Here is a 23,826-nt window from a genome sequence, read left to right as displayed (position 1 = left end):
CATAAATGTTTATTTGGATGGGTTTTTTTCCAATTAAAATTGCTGATTTATGGCGTCACTGACTGCAAGCTCTTATTGTAGCCCAGTGTTCTTGGATAGAAGTGAGTACATACAGCAGAGCTAGACAATGAGTACACACAGCTCGTGAAGGTATCAACACCCACACGGGTTGCAGGGTCTTCAGGCACAGTGAATTTAGGATCCTAGATAAGGTAATACATTTTACTGTCACTGTTTTTGGAAGTGACAAACACGCTTGTGCTCTATAATGGACTGGCGTCAGGGTGTGTCCCACCTTGTGAGAGTTGTTTGCCGAGATAGGCTCAAGGTCTCCTATGACCCTGAATCGGATGAAGCTATTAGAAAGTGGATGGATAAAATACCCTTGTTTCAGCACCTGTAAAAATGATATCCTGCATACATGTATGAACCATGGCACTGTAGCCTACCTAGAGCAGCTGGATTTGTATCTCTTGGAAGTAAAAAGGTGAACATTGTGTGTGCTGCCAAAATGCTTTTTGTATATGTGTATTCTGTGTTTAAAGTCTTTGATTAAAGCAAAACAGAAGGTAAAGCTTTATAATAGGAAAACAGAAATGATTAAGTCCATTATGGCTCTTCCCATAAACAAACTCAGAAACTATTTTCCATGCAAAACATCACACGTTGATACTATTTGTGTTTCATCACAAATCACTTCGATGAATAAAAATTCAGAATCCATACACATTTCCAGTATCGCGAGAAAAAGATTCATGATGGGTATTAAAAAACTATTATCTTAGTATTTATTTTTCTCAACAACACCGGTAAGTGATTCGACTGGGGAATAAAATTGAAAGATCTACTGTAACTGACCAACAGCCTCTTCAGGAGTCCAGTAACCAGAGGAATCACAGACACGGGGGGAAGTTGCCCTGTGGGCATACTGGTGGAAGGATCCATCTTCCTCACAGTCTCCACAGTTGGTTCTGCCCTCTCTAAGAAACACAGAAGAATTCTAATCACAAGACAGATCAAAGTCTGTACTCTATTACATAGGGAAATGTAATAAAGAGAAGCTTTAGGGAAGTAAGCAAAATGTTAATTCAGTGTATACAGTTGCTATTGTGAAATGTTTACATACACATATCATTTACATTCTTTTATGATTGTTTTCTGAATGTGTCAATTCACTTAAATACTGTTGAAACTGCATTTTTGATGTAGCTTAAAAGCTGCATTTCAAAATATAATTCTAAAGTAAACACACTAATCTACCACAAGACTGATGATATTTTATAGCAATCTATTTGATGCAATTAAACTCAGGCTTTCAGAGATCCTTTTATTTTAAGGAAAGTAATGAGGCAATTGGTAATATAGAAGGGATTAAAACATCACAGCCACAACATCATGGGCCATTAAGAGAAGCTGTCTTGCATTTACTGTACATCTGCATTATTAACAAACAGTGACTCCAGTTTGGCAATTGATATTGCCAAACGACTGTGAAGTGAAGTCTTATACCTATGGTGTAGCATCCCATTCACAGGAGGCAACCAATGAATGGACACAGAATTTGGACTCTGACCAACCACCATGGGTGCAAGGGGCACAGGAGAGGGCTTTTTGCCATCAACCCAGTTCTGATACACCAAGTCCACATAACAATGCATCCGGGCAACCTGGTTAGGAGTAAAACTGTTGGTGCAGTTGTCATCTGAAACAAAGAGAAAGGTTGACAGATCTAAATCATTATACAGTACCTAGAGTTATAGCTCTCCTATGATGTGGATCACATTAAGAAATCATTTGAAAATGTAACTGCTTTTAAGATGTTGAAATTTTGAAGGTCAGTCTCCAAACAAACAGCAATCTCTGTACAGAGATATAGCGATATAGAGATATAGAGATTGCCTGCAGCAATCTCTATAGATTTGGGTTACCAAAATTCATTCCAGCTCCAAATGCTTTTACTTCAAGGCAAGTAAATGGCTCGAAAATGAGCTGAAAAGCAAAATAAAGAATGCTGTGCTCACTGAAGAGAAAATCAGATGTTTCATGGATTGCTTTAGCATTTCAGGTTGCTGTTATGGACAAATCATAGTCACACAATAAATAGAAAATAGTGCTTGACAGCAGTTACCTGTGTAACTCATGTAGTTATTGAATGGTGTTCCCTCAAAGACAGATAGGCCACAAGTATCATTGACAAGATCTGGGTCACGGCAGGATTTAAATTTTGGTGTGGGTGCCGTATCGGCACATAAGTCTCCTGTTTCCATTGAGGGTGTGATCTCCCGGCAGGGGTCATCACAAGACTCACACTCACTGACCCCTTTGAAAACATGATAAAGTCCTAAGATGTGTCCCATTTCATGAATCATGGTATTGTTGTGCCCAACAGTGCCAAAGTAGGATGGATTGAGCACCATTCCCCCTGAAAGCATGAAAAAACATTTTCAAAACCTTCAGAAAAAAGAGCAGAACTTGTTAAAAATTAACATTAGAAGATATACTGTAACTTATACGCATGTGTCAAATAAGATATGACTGACATTTTAATTAACTCGGTTAAAGCAGAAAATACTGGGTGTAGCTCAGGAAGTCAGAAAGTTAGAAAAGGGCTGAACAGCACTGAAAATTTATGGAGAATTAAGTTATGGAAAATAAGTTATTCAGAATGAATATACTGTTAAGTACATTGCAGCCCTACCCATATGGAAATCACCTGAAGTTTTTTTAGAAATGTCCCATATCTGTGAAGAGACTCTATTTGTATAAGTATCTTGACAGAAATGGATTGAAAAGAGCACAGTAAATTATGTTGAATGCTGTGTATTGTATATTTTAACACTCCTATTCAGTACAGTAAACTCAAAATGAAACACTAAATTTGTTTCAGGTCCCTTTCCTTCCTATTCCACACACATGCTTGCATGAGTCTTGTAAAAATGCGTCCAACTTTTAATAAAATCTCTCAGAACTCATTATTACCAAGTGGAAGTGGGTTTACCTCTCTTGGTATGCTTGTAAAAGCTAGGGAAATTATGCATAATCCCTAAAAGAAGCAAATATGTTAATAATATTTCTTCTTTTTTTCCTTAGTAGGACTCTATTAAATAGGCTATAAAATGCAAAGCCAAAAACAACAGGCGTGTATTTAGGATATGTTTTTTCGCTCTACCATTAGAAGAAAGATTTTTAACATGATCTGTATTTGAGAAAGAAGAAACCAAATGATTTGTAGTAGCAGTGTAGTAACTACCGAACTTTTAAAATTCTGAAAATCTGAGGATTTGACATCCTCTTTCTTCTACCTCTCCAGAAAACTTTGCATTTGCAAAACTGGTCAGATGTCAGGAAGAATTCAGAATTATTTGAAGAACACAGCTTTACAAACCTAGATAGTCTTACAAGCAATAGGAAAAGAAGAGTAAATGATGAAGTAAGGAATCTTAGAGATAATGGAAAATGTTTAAATATTAAAAGCGAATATATTAAATTAATATGTCATTAGGTGTCTACTGAGGAAGAAATTGATAACATGTTTCAGGTTCAGCAGAGAGAAAGTTCTAAATTAAATAGTATAAGAGCATAAGTTGATAACAGTGTTACAAGTATTAAAAGCACTTAAAATAAATCTCAGGGACCTAGAGGTATTCTATCAAAAGTAATTATGTAAAAAAGAATTGTTATTCACAATGTATTCAAAAACTCTTCCAATATTTATTTATTAAGACTGGGATAGTTTCTAGACTGGAAAATCACGAATATTGCAACCATCTGTAAAATGGCTGACAAAAACCGAACCAAGTAAACACCAATAAGTCTTACTTCTAATATATAAGGTATATAATAATTAGAAGAAAGATAGAGAAACATAATTTTGGCAATAGGAATCCATGGAACAGTTAGTTTTAGATGATCAGATGATTTAGAAATGGTCATGGTTTACTAACGTTTTAGGGTTCTTTGAACAAGCAACAGTAAGGGACATCAACAAGGCACATTGACATGGTATATTCAGCATATAAGAAGGCATATGATGTTTCTTATCAGAGATAAATTATTAAATTACTGGCTGTTACGGAAGATTTTAGATTGAGAATTGGCTAATGGTTCAAATAATGATTCAAATTGGTGGAGTTCCACAGGTATCTATATTAGGACCATGGCTCTTCTTAATTTTTACTTATCTAGATCCTGATATGGTTAATAAACTTGTCATATTCACAGCTGTACCAAAAGAGAAGGATTAGAAAACACTGTAGAGATGGAAAACATGCTCTGGCATTTGTGTAACTTTAAACATTCCCCTTTCTGGAGAAAAGACCCAAATCTAGTCAATTTTCCCTCATTATTGTTTAACATTTTTAGAACTTATAACATAACCAGTTGGTTAAATAAAATTCTAAATTAGGTTTTGCTAATCTACCCAGAATATTCTGTTTAACCAGAAATGGTGCTCTTAGGTTAGGTTTACTGTTGCTTTCCTCTCCTAATCTAGAGCCCCTTCCTACCCAGGTTCCTTCTGTCTAAATCATGATGGGATTCCTATTGGCCTCAGGCAACCACTCCCACCCAAGAACCTCTATCGTCTATCTCGCATCCTAGATGAAGAACTTGAACTAAGGAAGAACTAGAACTCCTAACCATGGAGTACGTATCGGGGAGACCTAACTGTGCTCTTCCCTACCTCATCTTCCCTTCCATAACCCTAGAGCAAACCATCTTCTCAGAGAGTGCTCTCAGGGAGATCTAAACGTGCTGCTTTCCTCTCCTGGCCAACCATCATTTGTAATTTTGCTCATGTTTTGTTCTTATTTTCTTAACTTGACCTGCTGGAGTCCTATGGGTTTTTACGCCTATTCAAGAGCGATGTTCACTCCTCTTTGGTGGATAACACTTCTACTGGCAGGCACCGGGAGATGCCATCATCCCACTGCTACCACTATATACAGTATACCAGGTGCGAGCATCATGGCAACCTGCCACCTGTCACTCATCGTCCAAATCTCATGGCGTCCCAGCTACGCAAATTTCATGTGGCATTTAAGCTGACTTGCAGCTGGAATTTTCTTCCATGATCTCAGTACTTCACTACATGGAAGACTGCTTCCTATGTGGAAGACTGATCAACCGTAATATAAACAAAGATTTTGCTCTAACTTGGAGTCTCCTTTAAACCATTGGCAGAGAGTGTGAGTTGAGCCTTTAACCTTAAAGCCACTCTCCTAAATCACCTAAACCAACAATACCCACTCAGGTTGATAGCTGGTTCATTACAGAATGTCATAAATCAATCAAAAGAGGTTCATTTTTTAAACTTAAAATCAGCAGGTACAGTATTAAAGTATTAAATAATGCTGATGCCAGCCCTAATGCTGAATAAAAGAACATAATTTATCGTCCAATTTAAATATGTACATCACTCAATTATTCTGTTTTTTTGCCATGGTCTGTGAACACACCATGAATTTAATTTTGATGTCATAAAAAGCTACAGTCATATCATAGAAATTGTTAGAAGAGAAAACTGTTTTGATCTCTTCAGTGTTACAAATTAATTTGGGCAACTGCAGGAACCCAATGTAAGGAATGCTCTTTTTTATGACAGAGCATCAGGACAGTGATGTTCTGGGTTCTAATTCTTTGGGTGTGACAATGAAACAAAAGCATGTGACAATATTTTCATTTTGTTATAATAGACAGGTACAGTATAGCATGTATAGGATTCAGATCCCTTTGGAATTACAACATTAAACTGCTGTTTAACTGTTCAGCAAAAGCATAGTAATAACATGAACAATAAACTACTAGTATTAATTTTAAAATGGTTCATTAATTTTAAAATGGGTTTAGGCGAAGAACATCTGAATTAACAAAAGAACACCTGAAGAAGGCTCCAGTCGAAACGCTCTTCTCCTTTCAGCATGGAATAAACCTATTACTTGTTCCTTAATTTTTAAATTTACACTATACTTGGATTCACAAATGCTTATAAACAATGGCATTTTCTATACCCGAAAGATTACCAACTACAAGTAAAGTCTTTCCTTGTACTTTTGAACTGAGAGGGAATAGAAACATTCAATGCAAGCTCTCATAGAGATCAGAATAATTGAGCAACAACTGAGGCATTTAGAGAGCGGAGACCTAGAGAGTAGGGAAACCTGATGCAGTTGAGGATACCCTACAGGGGTTTCAGGCTTTTATAAAGGAGCTGGACCAGAGAGAAGTCTGAGCTTTAATGAGCACTAAAACACAGCACCAGTTAAAATAACAAAATAAAAGCAGGAGACCTGGCAAATGTGTGTATATGGCAACAAGGCTAATCCTTTTTTTATAGATTGAAGAGTCCTAGGGCTTGAGGAGAGATTGTGATGAAAAATACATGCATGCTGAAAATGTTTCCTGTTATACTTTATCCAAGTTTTCTGCTCATTATGTTCACAGTGGATATTAAGGCAAATTGAATAAAAACCACTGCCCACCAAGGTTCACAGCCACTGAAGCAGAACAAACAACTGACGTAGAGACTTAAATGTCCTCATCTAACACTACCACACATACACAAATTCATACTGTATTAGATTACAGTTTCTAAACATTTGAGGGATTTAGGCACTGGACCTCATTCATAAAGATTTACTAAGTGTGCGCAAAAGTCACCTGTAAGCAGTATTACATTAGATGTCTGTAAGCAGGTTTATATTAACAAAAGGATGTGCCCTTAATGTAGACTTGTGCAATAGGAATCATTAAATATGATCAGCACAAAATCAAAAATGTCTAAGTAAACTGTATGTGAACCTTAATCATAGGTCATAGAAGAAAATATTCCATATAAGATGGTACTGTATATCTGAACACAAAAGACAACTAAACTACACTGTGTTTAACATGATATGTTGATATTAAGAACATATGGGGACATGTAGGAAGATGGTTTATGAATCCTCAATTTCCAAGAAATGAGAATATTTATCCAGTTGTCAAGCTTACAGTATGTGCGAGTATGAGCTGTTTCTATTTAAGATAAGAGTATGCAACGTTTAGGAGAAAAACTGTTTTTGCCTTAGGTTGGGCTTCGGCAATCCAGTAACAAAATAATATGCATGTTCTGTAAAAATATCTTACCTATTTTGATTTAAAAACTGAAAAAATAAATAATTGTACAATTAAAAACATAGCTGTCTTTTTCAAATAGTACTATTTAAAGACTCTGAACCAAAGACTCTGGTCCAGAGGTTTCGAAACTGGATCATATTGCCCAGAAAGGTGAAGGTGGCAAACTTTGATTTTTACTTGAGTTTCCAAGATAATTAAAACAATACAGAGAATAACAGCCTCAGCAAGGAAGTAGACCTTCATCAAGTTCAAATCAGAGACATGAGACCATATCACATTTGGTCACAGTGTGTGAATGTAGAAGCAGACATTTCTTACCCTGGTGACTGAGTGCTTCCTTTGCCCAGGGCCATGTGGCAGCTCCTGCCAGTTCCTCTCGGACTGAGTTACTTGCAAAAAACACATTGAGATACTCTGAGCTGCTCAGCTGTGAAATATCCTTTAATTCCTTCACACTCATATAAGCCCTGGGAAAAAGAAAAAAAAAAGGGAGAGTTTTACCATTGATCATGATCATCAAATACATTGTTTCTGACTATTGCCTTCTAGATAGCACAGTGATAAACTGGGTTGCAAGTTAAGCCAATATAGAAAATGCATGTACTGTATTTGTATGCAAACTAAAATTGAAAATGTGATTTTGAAAAGCCTTCTTACCTTAGTTTGAACAAAAGACACTGGATTGAACAAAAGGGCATCTAGTCTGCTAATCAATTAATTGAGTGCACTCCAAAGCCAGGTTATAGACTCTTGCAAGGTCTCAGCTTTAGTACAATTATATCTGAAATGATATCTTTGCTCTGTACTGAATTTTTAAAATGCAATTATTCCACCTTAAATTTAACAAAACCAAAAGAACATAATAATATCTACATATGTGGTGCATCAAAAGAAATATATAATTTAGACTGGCAACAAATTCACTGTCATTTTTATTATCACTGTCATTTTATTATTGTCATTTTATTTATTATAACAATCTTCCTTGGAACAGGTGCACTGACGTTTTATTGAACAGACATAACAAAGATAAATTGTTTGTTTGGAGTCTGAATATATTACCAGAGTGTCTTTGCTATCTTTTCAATTTTTGTATTCTTCACAGTTCTCTTCCAGATTCAAGATTCATACACCATTAAAGTGTGAAATTTCTATCTTGAGGGATGTTGATTTGTCACACTATTACTCTGTCTTCTTATTCTGATTTATGTCTTGTTTGTCTTGTAGAAACCAAATCTGAACACACTTATGTTGCTAAGTCACTGAACAAAAATGTGGAGCACAGGAGTACTGTATCTTTATCTAGTGTTTGTAATACCATGGTATGGTTTGACACCTTTTAGGGACCTGTGTATTGATGTGTTTTTCAGCCACTAAGCTATTTCTGCATGACTCAGGTATTAATTTAAACTTTGTGAATATATCATGTCCTGACTGTCATTAGAGATCTTGGGGAATTCCTGCTGAGCCCTTGATTTTGGTTTTCTTCTTGAGGCCTATTTTCAAATGTTCTTTCAGCTCTTAGTTAATTGGGATAGTGTCATTGGTATTATCTACATTAATTAGTGAGTTTCAGAATCTCCTCCATTAGGGTGTGTTATCTGAAATGTGACCAACTGGATTTCAGCAGAAGGATGTTACAACCTGTAAAACCAGCAAGAGCTCACAATGCACAGTTGCCATGGGGGATAGGAATATTCCCATGAGGAATCACCATCATCCGGGTGCTCAACGAATGCAGTTCGGGCCACTATTTGGGCAGCTCCTCCCTCTACCACTCAGGCACCCATTCAATCATTCATCCCATGCCTATTTAATCCTGAAGTGCCATAGAAGGTGGCTCATTCAGCTACATGTTGCAGTACTGACATCAGAACAATCACCACTGGATGTGCTGGAAGTCTCTCTATGGGTTGCTAACCAAAACTGGTCTACACTGTAGCCATCAAACTCATTTTCAACCCTAGTTGGCAGCAAGCCAGCCGTTACCCCAGTCAGTAGCCAGCCTCTGCTGCGACAACATCAGCTGCTGCCCCTGTTGACAGTCGGCTTCAGCTTCAACTACAACCATCTCTCTGGTCCACCTTTACCTTACAGCCAGTTCCTGAACCAATCCGCTGTGGTCTGTTCAATTTTACCAGGCCACTGTAGTTCCTTTGGCTTCACAGCCTGTCAAGGGTCTTACAGCTGGCTGGCATTCTGCCTGTCTGGCTGCTGTGATCCCGAGACCTTCATCAGTCTGCAATGGTCTTTTCAGTGTCCCTAGACTGCTACGAGTCGGCAGCCAACCCCTGCTGCCACTTCTTCGGTACTCTAGTCCTCTGCACTCAGGCTGCCAGTCCCCGTGCCGGCCTGCTGTGGTCTCTGCAGGATCCCACTCTGGCAAGGCTTCAGCAGCACCACCGGTCAGCTGTCAATATCTCCGAGACGCCCTGTGGCAACCTCTATGGCTCTGTTGCTCAACAACACACCAGCAGCCAGTCTGAGCTCTTGTTAAACTGAGACCTCAACAGCTCACCAGTCCAAGAAAAGTCGGCAACCCATTACTGCTGTGACTGTTTCAGCTCTGCCGGATCGAGTACAGTTGACGAGTGGCGGCTGCGATGACTGTCATGGTCACTTCCAGTCCATTACCACCGTGGCGATTCCATCTACCACTCAATAGGTCATCCCCTCAGCCTTTGGCCTTCTCCAAGGAGCTCAGACGTCAAAATGTGGATAATTTCGGGAACATCCAAATTTCCCAGAGTCCAAGTACTTGGAATCCAACCTAAACCTCGCTGTAAAGCCACGGCACAACAAAGGATAACTATCTTCATTTGCTTTCTTCATTTCTTCAAAAGAGACCCAAGTGCAGAAAAACATCTAAACAAGACTGTAGATTAGCTAGAGGCATTAATTAGCACTGGGTGGTTAAGGCTCAGTTGTATCTTGCAGACACAGGGGTCTCTCATGACCTGCACCGAGAATAACTGGCACGATTTAGTAATTATGATGTTGATTATTATTAATAATAATATTGTAGCGCCCTCATCAGGCATTAATGGGGCACCGAGCAAACGAGCAGTGGAGCTGATGATGTCATCCTGGATGCTGGGATAGATGGGAAGTTATCTGGGATAGTCGGGAACTATCAGAGACAATGCTAACTCTTGGGACAGGGGGAAGAACAGGTGTTTGTGTACATGATATGCATGTGTCCCATGTTTCCCCATCCACTGTGATCTTAGGATTCCATTCTGACCTTCATGGGCTTTGTCAGTTGGAACCCCCTACCTTTACTCTATGCCATAATTGGCTTTCTTCTTACTGGCTGATAGCAGACCTTTTAAGGATACTGAAACTATGATGTTCTATTTAATGAGAGAACACTTCCATTCCCACTCTTTGCTGTGTTTATTGCCCACCCTACAGAATTACTGTTATTAATACTTAGAATATTATATTTTCGTTGCATTCTGTTGAGTCAATGTCTTTTTTTCCCGTTTCGATTACATATGTTGGCATATTTGACGAAGAAGAATAAAAAACAATGATATTTTCAGAAAACTTAACAAGGATGATGTCAAGGCATTTTCTGTTTTGTTTTTGTTGCTTATAAAAAACAAGCATTCATGCTTTTTCTGGCCTGATTTTCTCACTTCTAGGAAACAAGGAAAGATGCTCAAATGGCAGACAATTTTAGTGTTGACAGCTCTGCACAAAAGTGAATTTGACAGGGAGGCACAGAAGGGGAAATGGTGAGCATTAATTTGTCTTGTTAGCAAGGAGTCCAATTCAGGGAAGTAAATCTTTGGGGAAAATGCACAAGGATAAGCACTGGACAGTAGTCTAATATCCAGATATCCAATACATCTGTAAAAAAAAACTCATATCAAGATTTGTAAAAGCAGCTAGGAAGCAAAACATTTTTGGTGAAAACTGTAATGAGATGAAAGGCAAATTAGTCACCCCCATGTTTTTGTTACAAAAAGGGATTTCAATGGGTTTGGCCCTCGGATGAAAAATTACTTTCCCTCAACATGGGTGTCTAATGTTCAGAAAGTGTGTTGATATGATCAGCTTTTGTTACTTATTTGAAAGACGGAATAATTGGAAACTGAGGGATAACACGCCAAAGGTTCTAGCCCATTAGTTTAACCACCTGCTGTTTCTTGGAGAGTTTCCATCTTTGTACTGATCATACCTAGTCCATCTTGACTTTGGAGATTGAACAAACAAATATTCAGCCAATCGACATCAACATTTCAATACCATAAATCTTTTGGATTGGTATATAAGCCATCTAATGGTTCAGATAAATAAAATTATATATATATAATTATGAAATGTTAAAGGAATTTTATTTTAATATTTGTAGTTTTTTTAAAGGACAAAAGTTACGTATTGTGTTTCAATTTTTTTTTTGTAAACTATCCAGTAATGAAGACGCCAAGACTGAATCATATAAATTCACACATAATTAAGACAAGTAAGATTAGAATGACTTTAGCTAAAAATGGTGCCTGTCTGATCAACAATCAGCCAACACATGCCAATACATTAGGTCATTCATGTCAGGACAGCCGTGCTAGGAAAGAGAAATGGGTAAACAATGCCTTTGTGGAATGCATAAAAAAGAACAGCAGTCGTTTTAACATTCAGTTTGAAAAACGTTGTAATTCACATTCATCTGTGGCCTGTCAGTAGTTTTCCACTGATCTGTGGGGTGCCTAAAGCTTCATTTTTCTGTTGACTGCTGCATGTGGTGAGTACATTGCAAAAATAATGTCTTCTGTTCATGTTCCAGTCAACTAAAAAGGGACATGACAAAATCCCTATCTGAACTGGATTTTGAACTTCGATTTTTAAGACCCTTTAAACGACCTAACTCCCAAAACGTCACACAACCAATATTCCAAGTAATCTTATTTTACTGCTGCAAATAAACTCTTAGTAAAATGACAAATAAAATACTCACAGCTATATAGACACATATGTAATTAATGCAGTTTCACTGATTTGCTTACATCTTCAAGCTAACAAGCCACATTCATAACTAGCTTCATCTAATCTTTTTTATAGCCCAAGGTTTCAAATGAGCTGCCAGGAGCCAAGACAAATAATGCAGACCCAACATTTTTCCCCTGGCTCAAGAAAACAGTATTTCTGAATAAATAATTTTCAACCTGAAAGACTTTAAATAAATAAATGTTTTTCTTGCATGGCTGCCCTGGATGTTAGTGGTAAACTACCAGACAGGTTATTTTTCAAGCTTGTCACCCCTTTTGAGGCCTACTAGTAAATTTTAGGCTTTAACATGAAGCACCTTTTTTTAAAGAATGGAAAGTAAGAATAATAATTGGTCTGATTATAAATTAAAAACATTTAGTTATCACATTTAATCCTCTCTAACACTTCATGTTACATTTGGCACTGACTGGTCCTTCTGAGGAGCATTGTAAAACACTCCATTCCACAGCATAATTGTTCTTTCCTGTAAAAACCCAAGGTATGTGAACCGCACTTTTTAGTTAGAAATAATAATGTAGTACGAATACCCTTGAAAGTCAATGAACATGTCAATGTATACACCTACTGTATAAACTGATCTTATAGCTGCATTACGTCACAGAATTCAAAGTAACATGTATCACTAAATAAAATAAAAACAAGAATGAAAAATCAGACAAGGTTAGAAATACTCCATGGAAGTCACCACTTACAGTAAATACATTAAAACTGTACAGTACTACAATTCTATACATACTGTATTCATTTGGAGTATCACTCATTTTTTACAATAAAGATGCTTTTTGCAAAATCTGACTAACTTTTTGACCATCACTGTGACTAAAACTGAGACAATGTTTAAAATAAACTTCATTCCAAAATGAAAACCATGACAAGAATTTGATCTCCAAAACTGAGAAATAAATAAACGTCCATAGATAAAGACCCTATAAGATTGGTGTGTGTCTTTCAGTGTCACTGCCAGACTGGAATCTCTTTTTGCTATTAATCATTGAAATTAATTAAAGTAATTTAAAGTAATTGAGCATCCAAACCAAAGAATACTTAATTCAGGTTGATTTTTTGAAAGCTGTAATTTTATTATTGTATTTGTATAACAAAATAAACTGAAAAAATTTTATCCCATTGTTTCAGGTTTACAGCCCTTAATCCTACATTTTGGTGTTTTGTGCCAAAATCTGACCTCTTACTTCTGGAAATGTCCTCTTTGCTGGGGATTACATTGCTTTAACAATATTTTGCAATAGATCATTTAAGGATTCCAGCCTCAGATATCTGAGCAAATTAGATCAGAAGTGAAATGGTAGAAATAGTGGATTTCTTTTCCCAGGCAGGACAAGCAACAACATCAAAAAGTCTGAAAAAATGCCATTTAAATGTCATTTTTGTACTAATTTTCCTTCACCTTTGGACCTAGTTGTGATTGGTTCTCTTGCTGACGCATCAAGAGAACAGTGAAGATCTGTTCTTCTGAAGATACATTCTTTGGAGCTCTAGCAATTGACAGAACAGGTCTTACTGAATGTTCGTGGTATGCATTCCTCCTAATTAGCACATCAGCTTTAATAAACTAGAGGGGTCAAGTTAAATTCAGCTATGCAGTACTTAAAAGAGTTCTTTAAGTTTTGCCTTATTTGATTATAGGCTGTATATTCAAATGGAACCAAAATAAAGGAAGTGTATCTCTGAATTTGCTAGCTGATTGCCAGGAATGAATACCTTCATCCTGGCATGTGCCTCAGCCCCCCTCCCCCCTCTCCCCTCGTGGGGCCTGGCTCTTGAGCTGCTGTTGTACTCTTCAAAGGATTAATGCAAGGCAGCCCTGAGCAAAACAACAGCCATGTGGCCAAGTGTTTTCGGACTCCTGTCCAAATGTATCACTGGGGCCCAATTCATCTCAGCGGGAATCCTTTGAGACAGATACAGAACTTGGTGCTCCAATTTAAAAAAAAAACTATGCCACTCGCTTTACAATGACAGTCTCACGACAATAAACAAAAACAAAACGAGAGGTAATGACAATGTATGAGTTGACCTTACCTCTACAACTCTCTATGTTTTGTTTTAATTTCTACTACAATGTATAAAACTAATAAGAAATAAATTAACTTCATATTACTTAAAAATTGTTGTAATTTGTTGTAAGATTATACTGTATACGAAAAAAGAAAGATATAGATAGGGAACCTTTCATCTGTGGGCTTGTCATTTCAATTATATATAGGAGAGAAATATTTACCTTTGTTAATTCTGATATAGTGAACACAACAAAGAGAGATTTGTAAATATATAAATAATAATGTGACACTTATTCTGAATATTTTTGAAGAATTTAAGGCAAGAAAGACTGAGATACCAAAATGTTTACCTTCTCCCAAATCCTAATATAGAGCATTTTCACTAAAGTGTCTAATTTGCACTATATACTTGCACAAATGCACTATATACTTTTTAAATTATGCTAGTTTGCAATAACATGTTCTGTCTTGTACACTCTGTATTCTAATCTTCTTTAATCTGGGACTCTGTTGGAATTCCTAAGAAAAAAAAAAGATTCTTGCAGCATAATCTGTTCCAGATCTCCATCAATTACTCTGAAAGAGTAATATAACATATTTTAGGATCTTCTTTAGCATATCTCACAGAGAACATTACTTCTGAAATGTAACTACTACAACTGAAATGTAAACTCTTTCACGCTGTCATGCTTCAAACGCTTCCAAAATGCTGAGCATTTATCTTAATTTTCTGTCAGTAATGTACTACATACATGAACAAATAAAATACATGTTCCTATAGAGTTCGATAAGACATACACGACACAAAATGCTGTAATTGAAAGTGTGTCCTTCGATATTTCTCAAACTAAATGAACATGGATTTAGTAGGCAAGACACCACTTGGCAGTTTGAATCTTATAACCTACTGTAGGTACTATACCAACAGTCTGACCAAACAATAGAAACCCCTGCAACCTACTGGGTTTCTGTAATCTTGTAGTGACGTCGTTGAGAGATACATACTGTACAGTATCTTTTATGATCAGTATTAACTGACCCGTGAAGCACTTTTCAGCTTGCGGAAAAGAAGAGCTACTGTATGAACAGATGCATATACTGTAGTGGACTTGTTGAAGGAGAGCATTCAAAACCCAAAACTTTCTTTCCCTGCCAGTCATACACTGCAAACCCAGTTCTTAGGTTTAGTCAAGGATCAATAAGTTTGCAATTTTCTGATGGCAGCTGGGGTCACAGCTTTAATGTGATGTTTGTCTTTTTCATGTGTATCACAAATGCTTGTTTAAGGATACACTTGATTATTGAATACATGCTTGCAGACATATTCATAGTAACGTGGAGCCTTCTTCAGCTCACACCTGAAGAAGGCTCCACGGCCGAAACATGTTTTCTTTCTTCTTTTTTTCAGCATGGAATAAACCTATTACTTGTTCACTCACATTATAGCGCTGCGTACAGTACGTCTTTTAGTGATCAGGAAAGGCAAAAATGTTTGGAAGAAAAACTGTTTCCGATAACATATTCTGTGTTCAAAACTCATCAGAAGATAAGTTAAAATAAAAGGTTAAAGAAACAAGAACTTCATTTGTACTGCTAAATAAAGACTAAAGCAAAAAAAGTAATATTGGAACATCTTATGTTTTCTGTTAAATTTGTGAGTCAGCTGCCTGCTTCTTAAGATGAATAGAAAGGAGACCTCTGCTTTTCTTGTTTAAGCATGTTAAAGTGTATATTTTGGCTTCTCCTTCCATTCCAGTACATTCCCACATGCTTTTTCTTACAGTCCTATCCTTTCAATTGATAATCCACTGTGTTCTGCAGAACAAGATACCCCCACAAAGTAAAATGAAATAACACTTGTTCTTTTCCCATACACACTCTAGTATACCTAGCAATGCCCTAGTACACACTGAAAAAAATGCCATGATTCACAATTCACTATTTCCTATGGCATTTGGGAACAAACGATACTGACATTAAAATTCTTACCTATTCAATGACTCTGGGTCAAAGCAGGTTTTCATGATATCTGTGATCTCTGGGTCACAGCAATCACCATCATCAAAATCATACCGCATGCTATTGCACTCCATGTTGCAAACGCCATCTCTCTTTTTCCAGTTGTAGCAGGGCCCTAGATGGAGACAATCACCCCCATCATGACCAGTCAGAGGGTGGTCACACTCAGGGTCACAATGACGGTTGCCAATCTTGGTGGTCTCACAGTTGCTCAAGATGATGCGCTGGCGGAGAGAGGAATTTCTCACATTGTGAACTGTTAGCTCCCAGCTTATATTGTAGGGCTGAAACGCTTCATGCAGAGCCTGGTGCTGAAGGTCTATTTGCTCCTGTGAGACGGTTGGACTTGTCCCATCGTCATTGCAGATGTTCACAATCCTGTATCGGATCCTCTTTCCTGTTCTCAGTGACCAGTGGCTATTGTAGCTCAGGATAACATCTGTATTGTCACAGACTGTAAGCCCACATTGAGGAGGAAAAAAGGGGGATATAACCTCCCTTTCTGGAATGGCAATAATTTGCAACCGCGGGCGGCTATGTTCTTTGTAAGCCACCCACTGCCTTTCAATGTTGGAAAAACCACCTTTGAGTTCCAGAAGTGGTTCTTCGTCTTCTACTTGAGTGTAACCCAAAGAAAGGTCTTCGTGAACACGGGGGCTGCCCCAGATAAGAATCCTTCCTATGTACCCACGGAAATTGTGGCCAAGATCAGACTGGTCACCTCCAAGAAGAAATGTGCGGCAAATGCTCATGAATGGACTGTACAGATCACCTGTCTGCTCACCACTTTCGCCCACCTTAGCGCCATTCACAAATAAGGTCATCTGGTAGCCATTATAGCTGATAACTACGTGCGCCCAGGAGTTAGGTTGGTAACGCTGGTGCCCGATCACTGTGGTGGCCTGGCGGGCGCGATCAGTACGGAGTGTGAAGACGAAGCGAGCATCCTTCCTGCCAGTCGGTTCCAATGAACGAATGCTTAATGACCAGCCTTTGTCACTCAGGGAATGAGAGCAGTTGTCAAAAACTCCTGTACGTGTACAAAAAAGAAACAGCATTTTTATATATATATACGGTATGTATATTTATGACAGACAGATATAGATTTAGGAGACCAAGACACAGAAAGCCAAAACAAATCGGTAATTTATTTACTAATGTGAAGAAAACATTCAGTTTGTGACCCAAAAAAAATGAGGTCCAAACCTAGTGCTTTATGACTCACACCCCACTTATATTACCCCTGGTGCATGTCGACTCTCAATATAGCAAAACATGAATGCATCTGAATGTAGAGTCAGAAATGGTTAAAACAGTTTTACTAGATTTACTTTATTTAATTCCTGTCACTTTTTACGATTGAGTTGTTTATATTTGCCATGGGATTTTGGTTCCTGCCTGTGCCAGACAGAAGATCGGAATGAAAGGGGCAGTTTCATAGTTCTTCAGCCCAAGGTGCATTTTGCTAGGAGGCTGGATAAGCAATCATCTCTCTCCAGGTGGACAAAGCACCATGATGTCATGCTTGTTATTTTGGAACCCTTCCACCTCTGAAGCTTAGCTTGCAGGACAAAGCTAAATAGCATTGCCTCCTTTCTTGATCTCACTGCTACAGTTTTTACAGTCAAAACTTCCCTTTTAATTTCTGTGATAATGTTCCTCAACATTCCTCACAACGAATAAAGTCAAATGTAGTTTTGCTTCTTATCCACAATGTCTTGGTTTAAAATCTCTCTACTACAGATTTTCTTTATATTCTAGCTCTCGCTTTTCATAAGAAACGTTCGGCCCCCTAAATCGCTTTGTGTAGTTGCTAAACCTTTCAACATACTGTGTTGCAGATTGTAGTGTGTATGATCTGTTGGCCCACAAAAATAATTATATTATTACCATCTGCTTTGTATATCATTCCACTATTTGGACTAGTACAGCATCAGAACCATGAGAGCAGCCTTTATAAAATGAAAACACTGACTGGAAACATGAATACTGAAATCAATAAAAGCAAACACGTATTGCTTTTATAATACTGTCCTCACAAATTGCAAGTATTTCATTTGGAATGGTTCTGCTGCAGAGTCTGTGGAATACTGGAACAGATTTATTTCTTATTGTGTCGTATTATTTCACAATTCTATTGAATATTTTGAGATAAATTGCCCATTTGTAAGAAAAGTCTGAACCACATGCCTAGTTATGTGTTATGTGACAAGTGCAATTAAATATACCAATATCACAATTATGGAATATTGTTATATGTAGTGTTTATGATCTGTAACATCTAAACCTATATTTTTTCAAGTGGATTTCCCACACCAACTACAATATGAGCATGTAAAAGTACAAAAAATGACCACTCTCCTCCTTTAAACTGTATAGATAAATGTTCATACATTGTATAATAAACAGTTTATGCCATCTCCTATAATGCCGTTCCATCTAGTATCATAAAAAACATAATTGATACTCTGTGGTTGGCATACACTTCAGTAATTCAGCCTATTCCTTAAAATATACAAATAGGAAACATGTATTACCTGATTTATTCTTTTAAAACCCACCTGTTTCATTTAAGATTCTGTTTTTTAAAGTAAAGGGAAAAGAAATCTTGCATGAAATGTACTGTACGAATTTAACCTTTACGAATATGTCAATTATTAATAAACATAGTGGAGGTAATTCGAGAGACCTACCGTCTGTGCTCCCATAACGCTTAAGTTTTGTGCGCTGTCGTTGTGCTTCTGGTTATTTTTATAAATAGGGTTATACAGGGTATTTGCATTACAAAGACAGCAGGCGATACAGTGAAAACGCCACCTTTGCCTTATTCCAATACACCGAAAGCGATTCGTTAAAATTCTGATGACATTAAATTACTTTTTATGGGTATTAAAACAACTAAATAACTAGATAATCGAATTAGTTACTACTGCTACAAAGAACTAAACAAGCTTTAAGGAAAAAGTCGTTTATAACCTTTCTTGGGTTCTAATGTACTGTAAATGCCGAATTATTTGGGAAAGGTCCCGTGGCTTTGTTCCCCCTAAGAGAAATACAGTATATGTCTAGGGTTCAAAAAGAATCAAATTCACGACAACAAAAAGAGTAATTGAAAGCACCCCTTCTGTATTCTGAAATTATCCTGATAAGCGTGTACTGCACTTCTTTAATGAACTGGTTACGTACTGTACACTACTACAGAGTTTTGCTACACACCCTCTTTTACCTGTGTATTTCCATAAAACGTGAATATTATTGTTTTAATTTTTTACACTTTAATTTCTAATATCCCTACAGTGAAAGAAAATAATAATGGAGCCGTTATTTTAATATTAATACTACTACTACTATTATTATTATTATTATTATTATTATTATTATTATTGTTGTTGTTGTTGTTGTTGTTGTTGTTGTTGTTGTTGTTGTTCTTGTTAATAATAATAATAATAATAATAATAATAATAATAATAATAATAATAATAATAAGCAATAGTACAAAATGACAGTTTATCCTGAAGTTTGAGGTATTAATAAGTACGTCAAATCAGTGTCACGTTTATATCTTACCGCAGCAACGGTCAGGTTGTAATTGCTTGTTAAAAACGATCTAGAACAGTGAAGCACCTGGTGGAAGTCAGCGGCGTGGTCGTGTGCAAATTGCCGTATCAAAAACTCACCATTGTAAAGTGAGCTATACAATGACATGTGGAATTTAAATTAACATGACAAGCAAAGGGAGCCATAATGCTCCATTCAACGTCTTATAAATGTAAGGCAAGCACTTGTGGAAAAAATGGGTAAGTTATCTGAATCATGTGTAATTGTGAGTAATTGGTATCACAGACCTATTGGTATCAGATCTAGCAGATCTGAAAAGAATAGGCAAAAATTGTTCGAATCCTATATTGCAAATATTAAGGCAAATAACTAGTTAGATTTGTAACAGTAAATTATAATTCATATTTCATAGAAATAACAGCAACGGACATTTATACCGTACAACAATACTGAAATTGTCAATCAATTTCTACTGCAATACATAATGCAAATGAATCAAAACAAATCTAAGCCTTCAGAATTTATATAGTATATACTGCGTATCAACTGACTTTAAACAAATCTATTTCTGAACATTAAATATCTTTTTTTGCCCAAATATTTATTGAAAACATTAAATTGTCAGGAAGAAAATGTGATTTTAATTCTGGCATGTACTGAAACATACAGTATGTGTTTGTAAAGTATTGTCCAAAACCCTCAGCTTGATTGATAAATCTGTTGTGCAATGTGCACTGCACGTGAAGCTGCTAAGATCTCAAATACCTCTTAAAAACTTGTTAAACAATGCATACAAGAGAAAGGTTAAATAAAGTATTCTTCTAATGAACCAGCTAATTCTCAGCTGCTCTCCAAAGCCTGCATCTTCATATGGTTTCCAGATGTACTGGCTTTTGCAGGGCAGCGCAAGGTCAGGAAACACCCCCCAGTCTCACCCCACGCACCCTCTATGAAAAAGAGCAGTAAAAAAAGTCACACAAAAAGCATTTAGTGAAACATATTTATCAATGCAAGTCATTCTAATGCTAGAAACAACCAGAGATGTCATTCATTTGTTTTGATGGCTTGGACACTTTTTGCCTGCCAAAAGGTTTTATTTGAGTCCGCTTTCTTTCTTTGGAAAAAAAAAAGAAATCTAAGAAAAAAAAACAAGCTGAGACGTGTCAATCTTTAAAGCGAACCAAAAACAGTTGGGAAGGCAGGAGAGAATTTCCATTTGGAATTTCACTTGAAATACTTAGTACTGCATCCGATTAAGATCAACAAGCCTGGCGTTTGTGCTCAAACAACACAACAGCTTATTACACGGTGCAAAACTGCCAAACTGCATTATGCAGCGACCCAGTAAAAACAGACACATGGGCCCTTTGTGAGCCTGTAGTGGGCACCACAGGCAAGATGCACCCATGCAAACCTGCAGTCCCCCAACTCCGGAAGAAGGCATTATGCAGTCACTGGAAATGTGCATACAGTACGAGCCCCAGCATGGGCTTATAGTGGCACACTCATACAAAACCCAGATCAGACCTAACCTGGCATGAAAAGAGAAGAGAGGAAACACAACTCCAAAACATTTGTTTCCTTTCTTCTCTTTTCAGCATGAAATAAGTCTTATACTTGTTCCTTTGCAGCCTATGCATGCTGACGCAGCTACTCACATGAACTACCTAATCTGGTATGACAGCAAAGAGATGGTGAATAAATATATCTCTGTAATCAATAACTAAAATATTTTTAGGGTGTGAAATTTGTCCATGAAAAAAGACTGCTTGTGTCCATCTCTTTTTTAAACAAAATAAGTGAGCACCACACCTGTCTTAATAGAGTTGTGTCATTATTCTAAAATAACAGTAGAAGTCACTTGCTCATAACATGGTCTGCCTGCCACATCAATCATAATTGGGCAGAAATTTAGAGACAGTTGCCGAAGATGTCACAGACCATACAGAAAGGAAAAATAATATTATGCATGCTTTCTAATTATATATTGTTGATTCTTTTAATGCCTTAAATCCATATGCACATTGTGCATGTATTGTAAATATTGTATTTACCTTAGTGATCAGAGCGCCTGCTTGCATTGATATATTATGCATGTATTGTAAATATTGTATTTTACCTTAGTGATCAGAGCGCCTGCTTGCATTGATATCACCATTGTCATTGACGTTATACTGTAATATTGCTTATTGTAGTTCAGTTTTGAATGATTGATAAATGTGAAAATCTCTCCATGTAAAACATCCCCTGGAAATGTGCCAAGTCTCAAATACTCAATGTGGCTAATATACTGTACATCACTTCAACTGAGGAACAAACCACATTTTAAGTGTTATAAACAGTTACGGTAAATAATGCTGGGATAAATATAGGAACGTGCAAATGGACATTTTGATGGATGTATGAAAGCAAAAAATCGTTGGCTGACAAAATTAAGATAGATGTGTTTGCACTGAATGTCTAGTGAGAGGCATTTATTAGAGAGATGGAACAGGAAGAATAAAGTGATAAGATCTGTTATGGTCCTAAGATTTTTCTGTTGTGATTATTTTATTTAAATGTATTTATTAAGTGTCGGAAAATAAACAAAAACAATTAACATGAATATTGTAAAATGATTGTAAAATCAGGAAGTATTGGGTTCACTTTGGTGGCTGTTAGAAAGGCTGTTAGCAGAGAGGGCATAGGAAGGCATAATGTACAGTAAGTGAATAGAAAATCCAGTCTTTTCATTATAAAGAAAAACTGCTCTTTCAGGCTCTGATTTTAATCTATGTCACAACTCTGCAATGAAATAGTGTGAAACATTTAAACGAACAACATTCTTTGCATTTCAAAGAAAGAAGCCATAAATCTACAGAGCATGCTAAATAAGCATTACGATTATTATGGGGGAAAACAGGAGTATCATATTGATTGCAAAAATAACAAACCTCCAACATCGTTTTGTTTAGATAATTCCAGAAGATGCTGATACAAGTGTTAGTTGACATCATTGGTTATTTAACTAGATTCCTAACTTTATTTCAGACGCTGCCAAAAAAAATCCTCCCAAGATGAACTGTGGGCTTGGAAGTAATGTCAGTGGCAATACTGTGGTTTTGAAATGCATGCAAATGGCAGGTGGGAGGAAAAATTGAATCCTAAAGGCTTTGAGGAAGTGGCACCACAGGGTGTTACAGTACAGTAGCTCTTTCTTTGTTTCCAGCCCTAATGACCACACATCTTTTTTAACAGCAGTGTAACAATAAAAGTGAAAACTGAACATCGAGCTATTTTGTTGTATTTGTTCCTTTATGGGAAATAGGTCTGTGTGCCTAATGTTGTGAAATAAATCTAACACACACTGTACATATGTATTTAAATGATTTTAATACATACATAAATCATATCAATTTACCAACCCAAACGGCGACACCCGAAGAAGGCCCCACAGCCAAAATGTTGTGTTTCTTTTCTTATCTTTTCAGCATGGAATAAACCTTTACTTGTTCCCATCCACAACAATATCCAGTCATAGCTTTAGCATAACTGTTATTGCTCAACTGTGTTAACGTTTAACTGCTATTGGAATATATATACCAAATAAAATGATTGATTATTCATCACTTACACTGTTCTATCATGATTTGGTTAAAAATGACTGGTTAAACACTGTGTTTCAGACAGTTATATACTGTATATATTTATAGACCTCTTGCATTGGATGATAGATGGGTTTAGATGTGCCTTACCATAATTTTAGTCAAAGTCTTAATTCATACTGACATTTATATTTGCTATTTTAGAAACCATGCTGTCATATTCCAAAAAAACAACATAGGAGATCCCATTAATTAATCAGGTGTTATCCCTGATACTACATGCCTCAGACATTATCATCTTCCTAGACAATATGAGAACCTGGAAACCTATGAACTCCACCCCCACCCCCACTGGGAATTTAATAAAGTTGTGCTACTCTACGATCTAGTGTGAAAGATTGTGTCTCTCTGGAAGCAACAAAGCTGGCTTTTCAGACTATTTTATCAAATGATCTTCCAAATAAAACAATATCAGAGGAGTCCAAGTAACACAAGAACCTCTAAAATAACATTCCTAA

General features: G+C 36.8%; 1 protein-coding gene across 1 annotated transcript in view; it reads right to left on the bottom strand.

Moving 5' to 3' along the window:
- The window catches only part of pappa2 (pappalysin 2), a 68,455-nt gene that overhangs the window by 40,487 nt on the left and 4,142 nt on the right, over positions 1-23,826 (bottom strand). Inside the window, exons 2-6 of the mRNA XM_006634719.3 lie at positions 16,137-17,196; positions 7,435-7,583; positions 2,129-2,422; positions 1,510-1,702; positions 859-980 (exon numbers count right to left, since the gene is read on the bottom strand). Of these exons, the coding sequence (XP_006634782.2) occupies positions 859-980; positions 1,510-1,702; positions 2,129-2,422; positions 7,435-7,583; positions 16,137-17,196 (1,818 nt within the window). The remainder of the gene's footprint in view (positions 1-858; positions 981-1,509; positions 1,703-2,128; positions 2,423-7,434; positions 7,584-16,136; positions 17,197-23,826) is intronic.

Source organism: Lepisosteus oculatus, chromosome 9, assembly GCF_040954835.1.
Source record: "Lepisosteus oculatus isolate fLepOcu1 chromosome 9, fLepOcu1.hap2, whole genome shotgun sequence".
In the NCBI taxonomy this organism is placed as follows: Eukaryota; Metazoa; Chordata; class Actinopteri; order Semionotiformes; family Lepisosteidae; genus Lepisosteus; species Lepisosteus oculatus.
The sequence above is the reverse complement of the archived record's forward strand: the minus strand, read 5'-3'. Positions and strand labels throughout refer to the sequence as shown.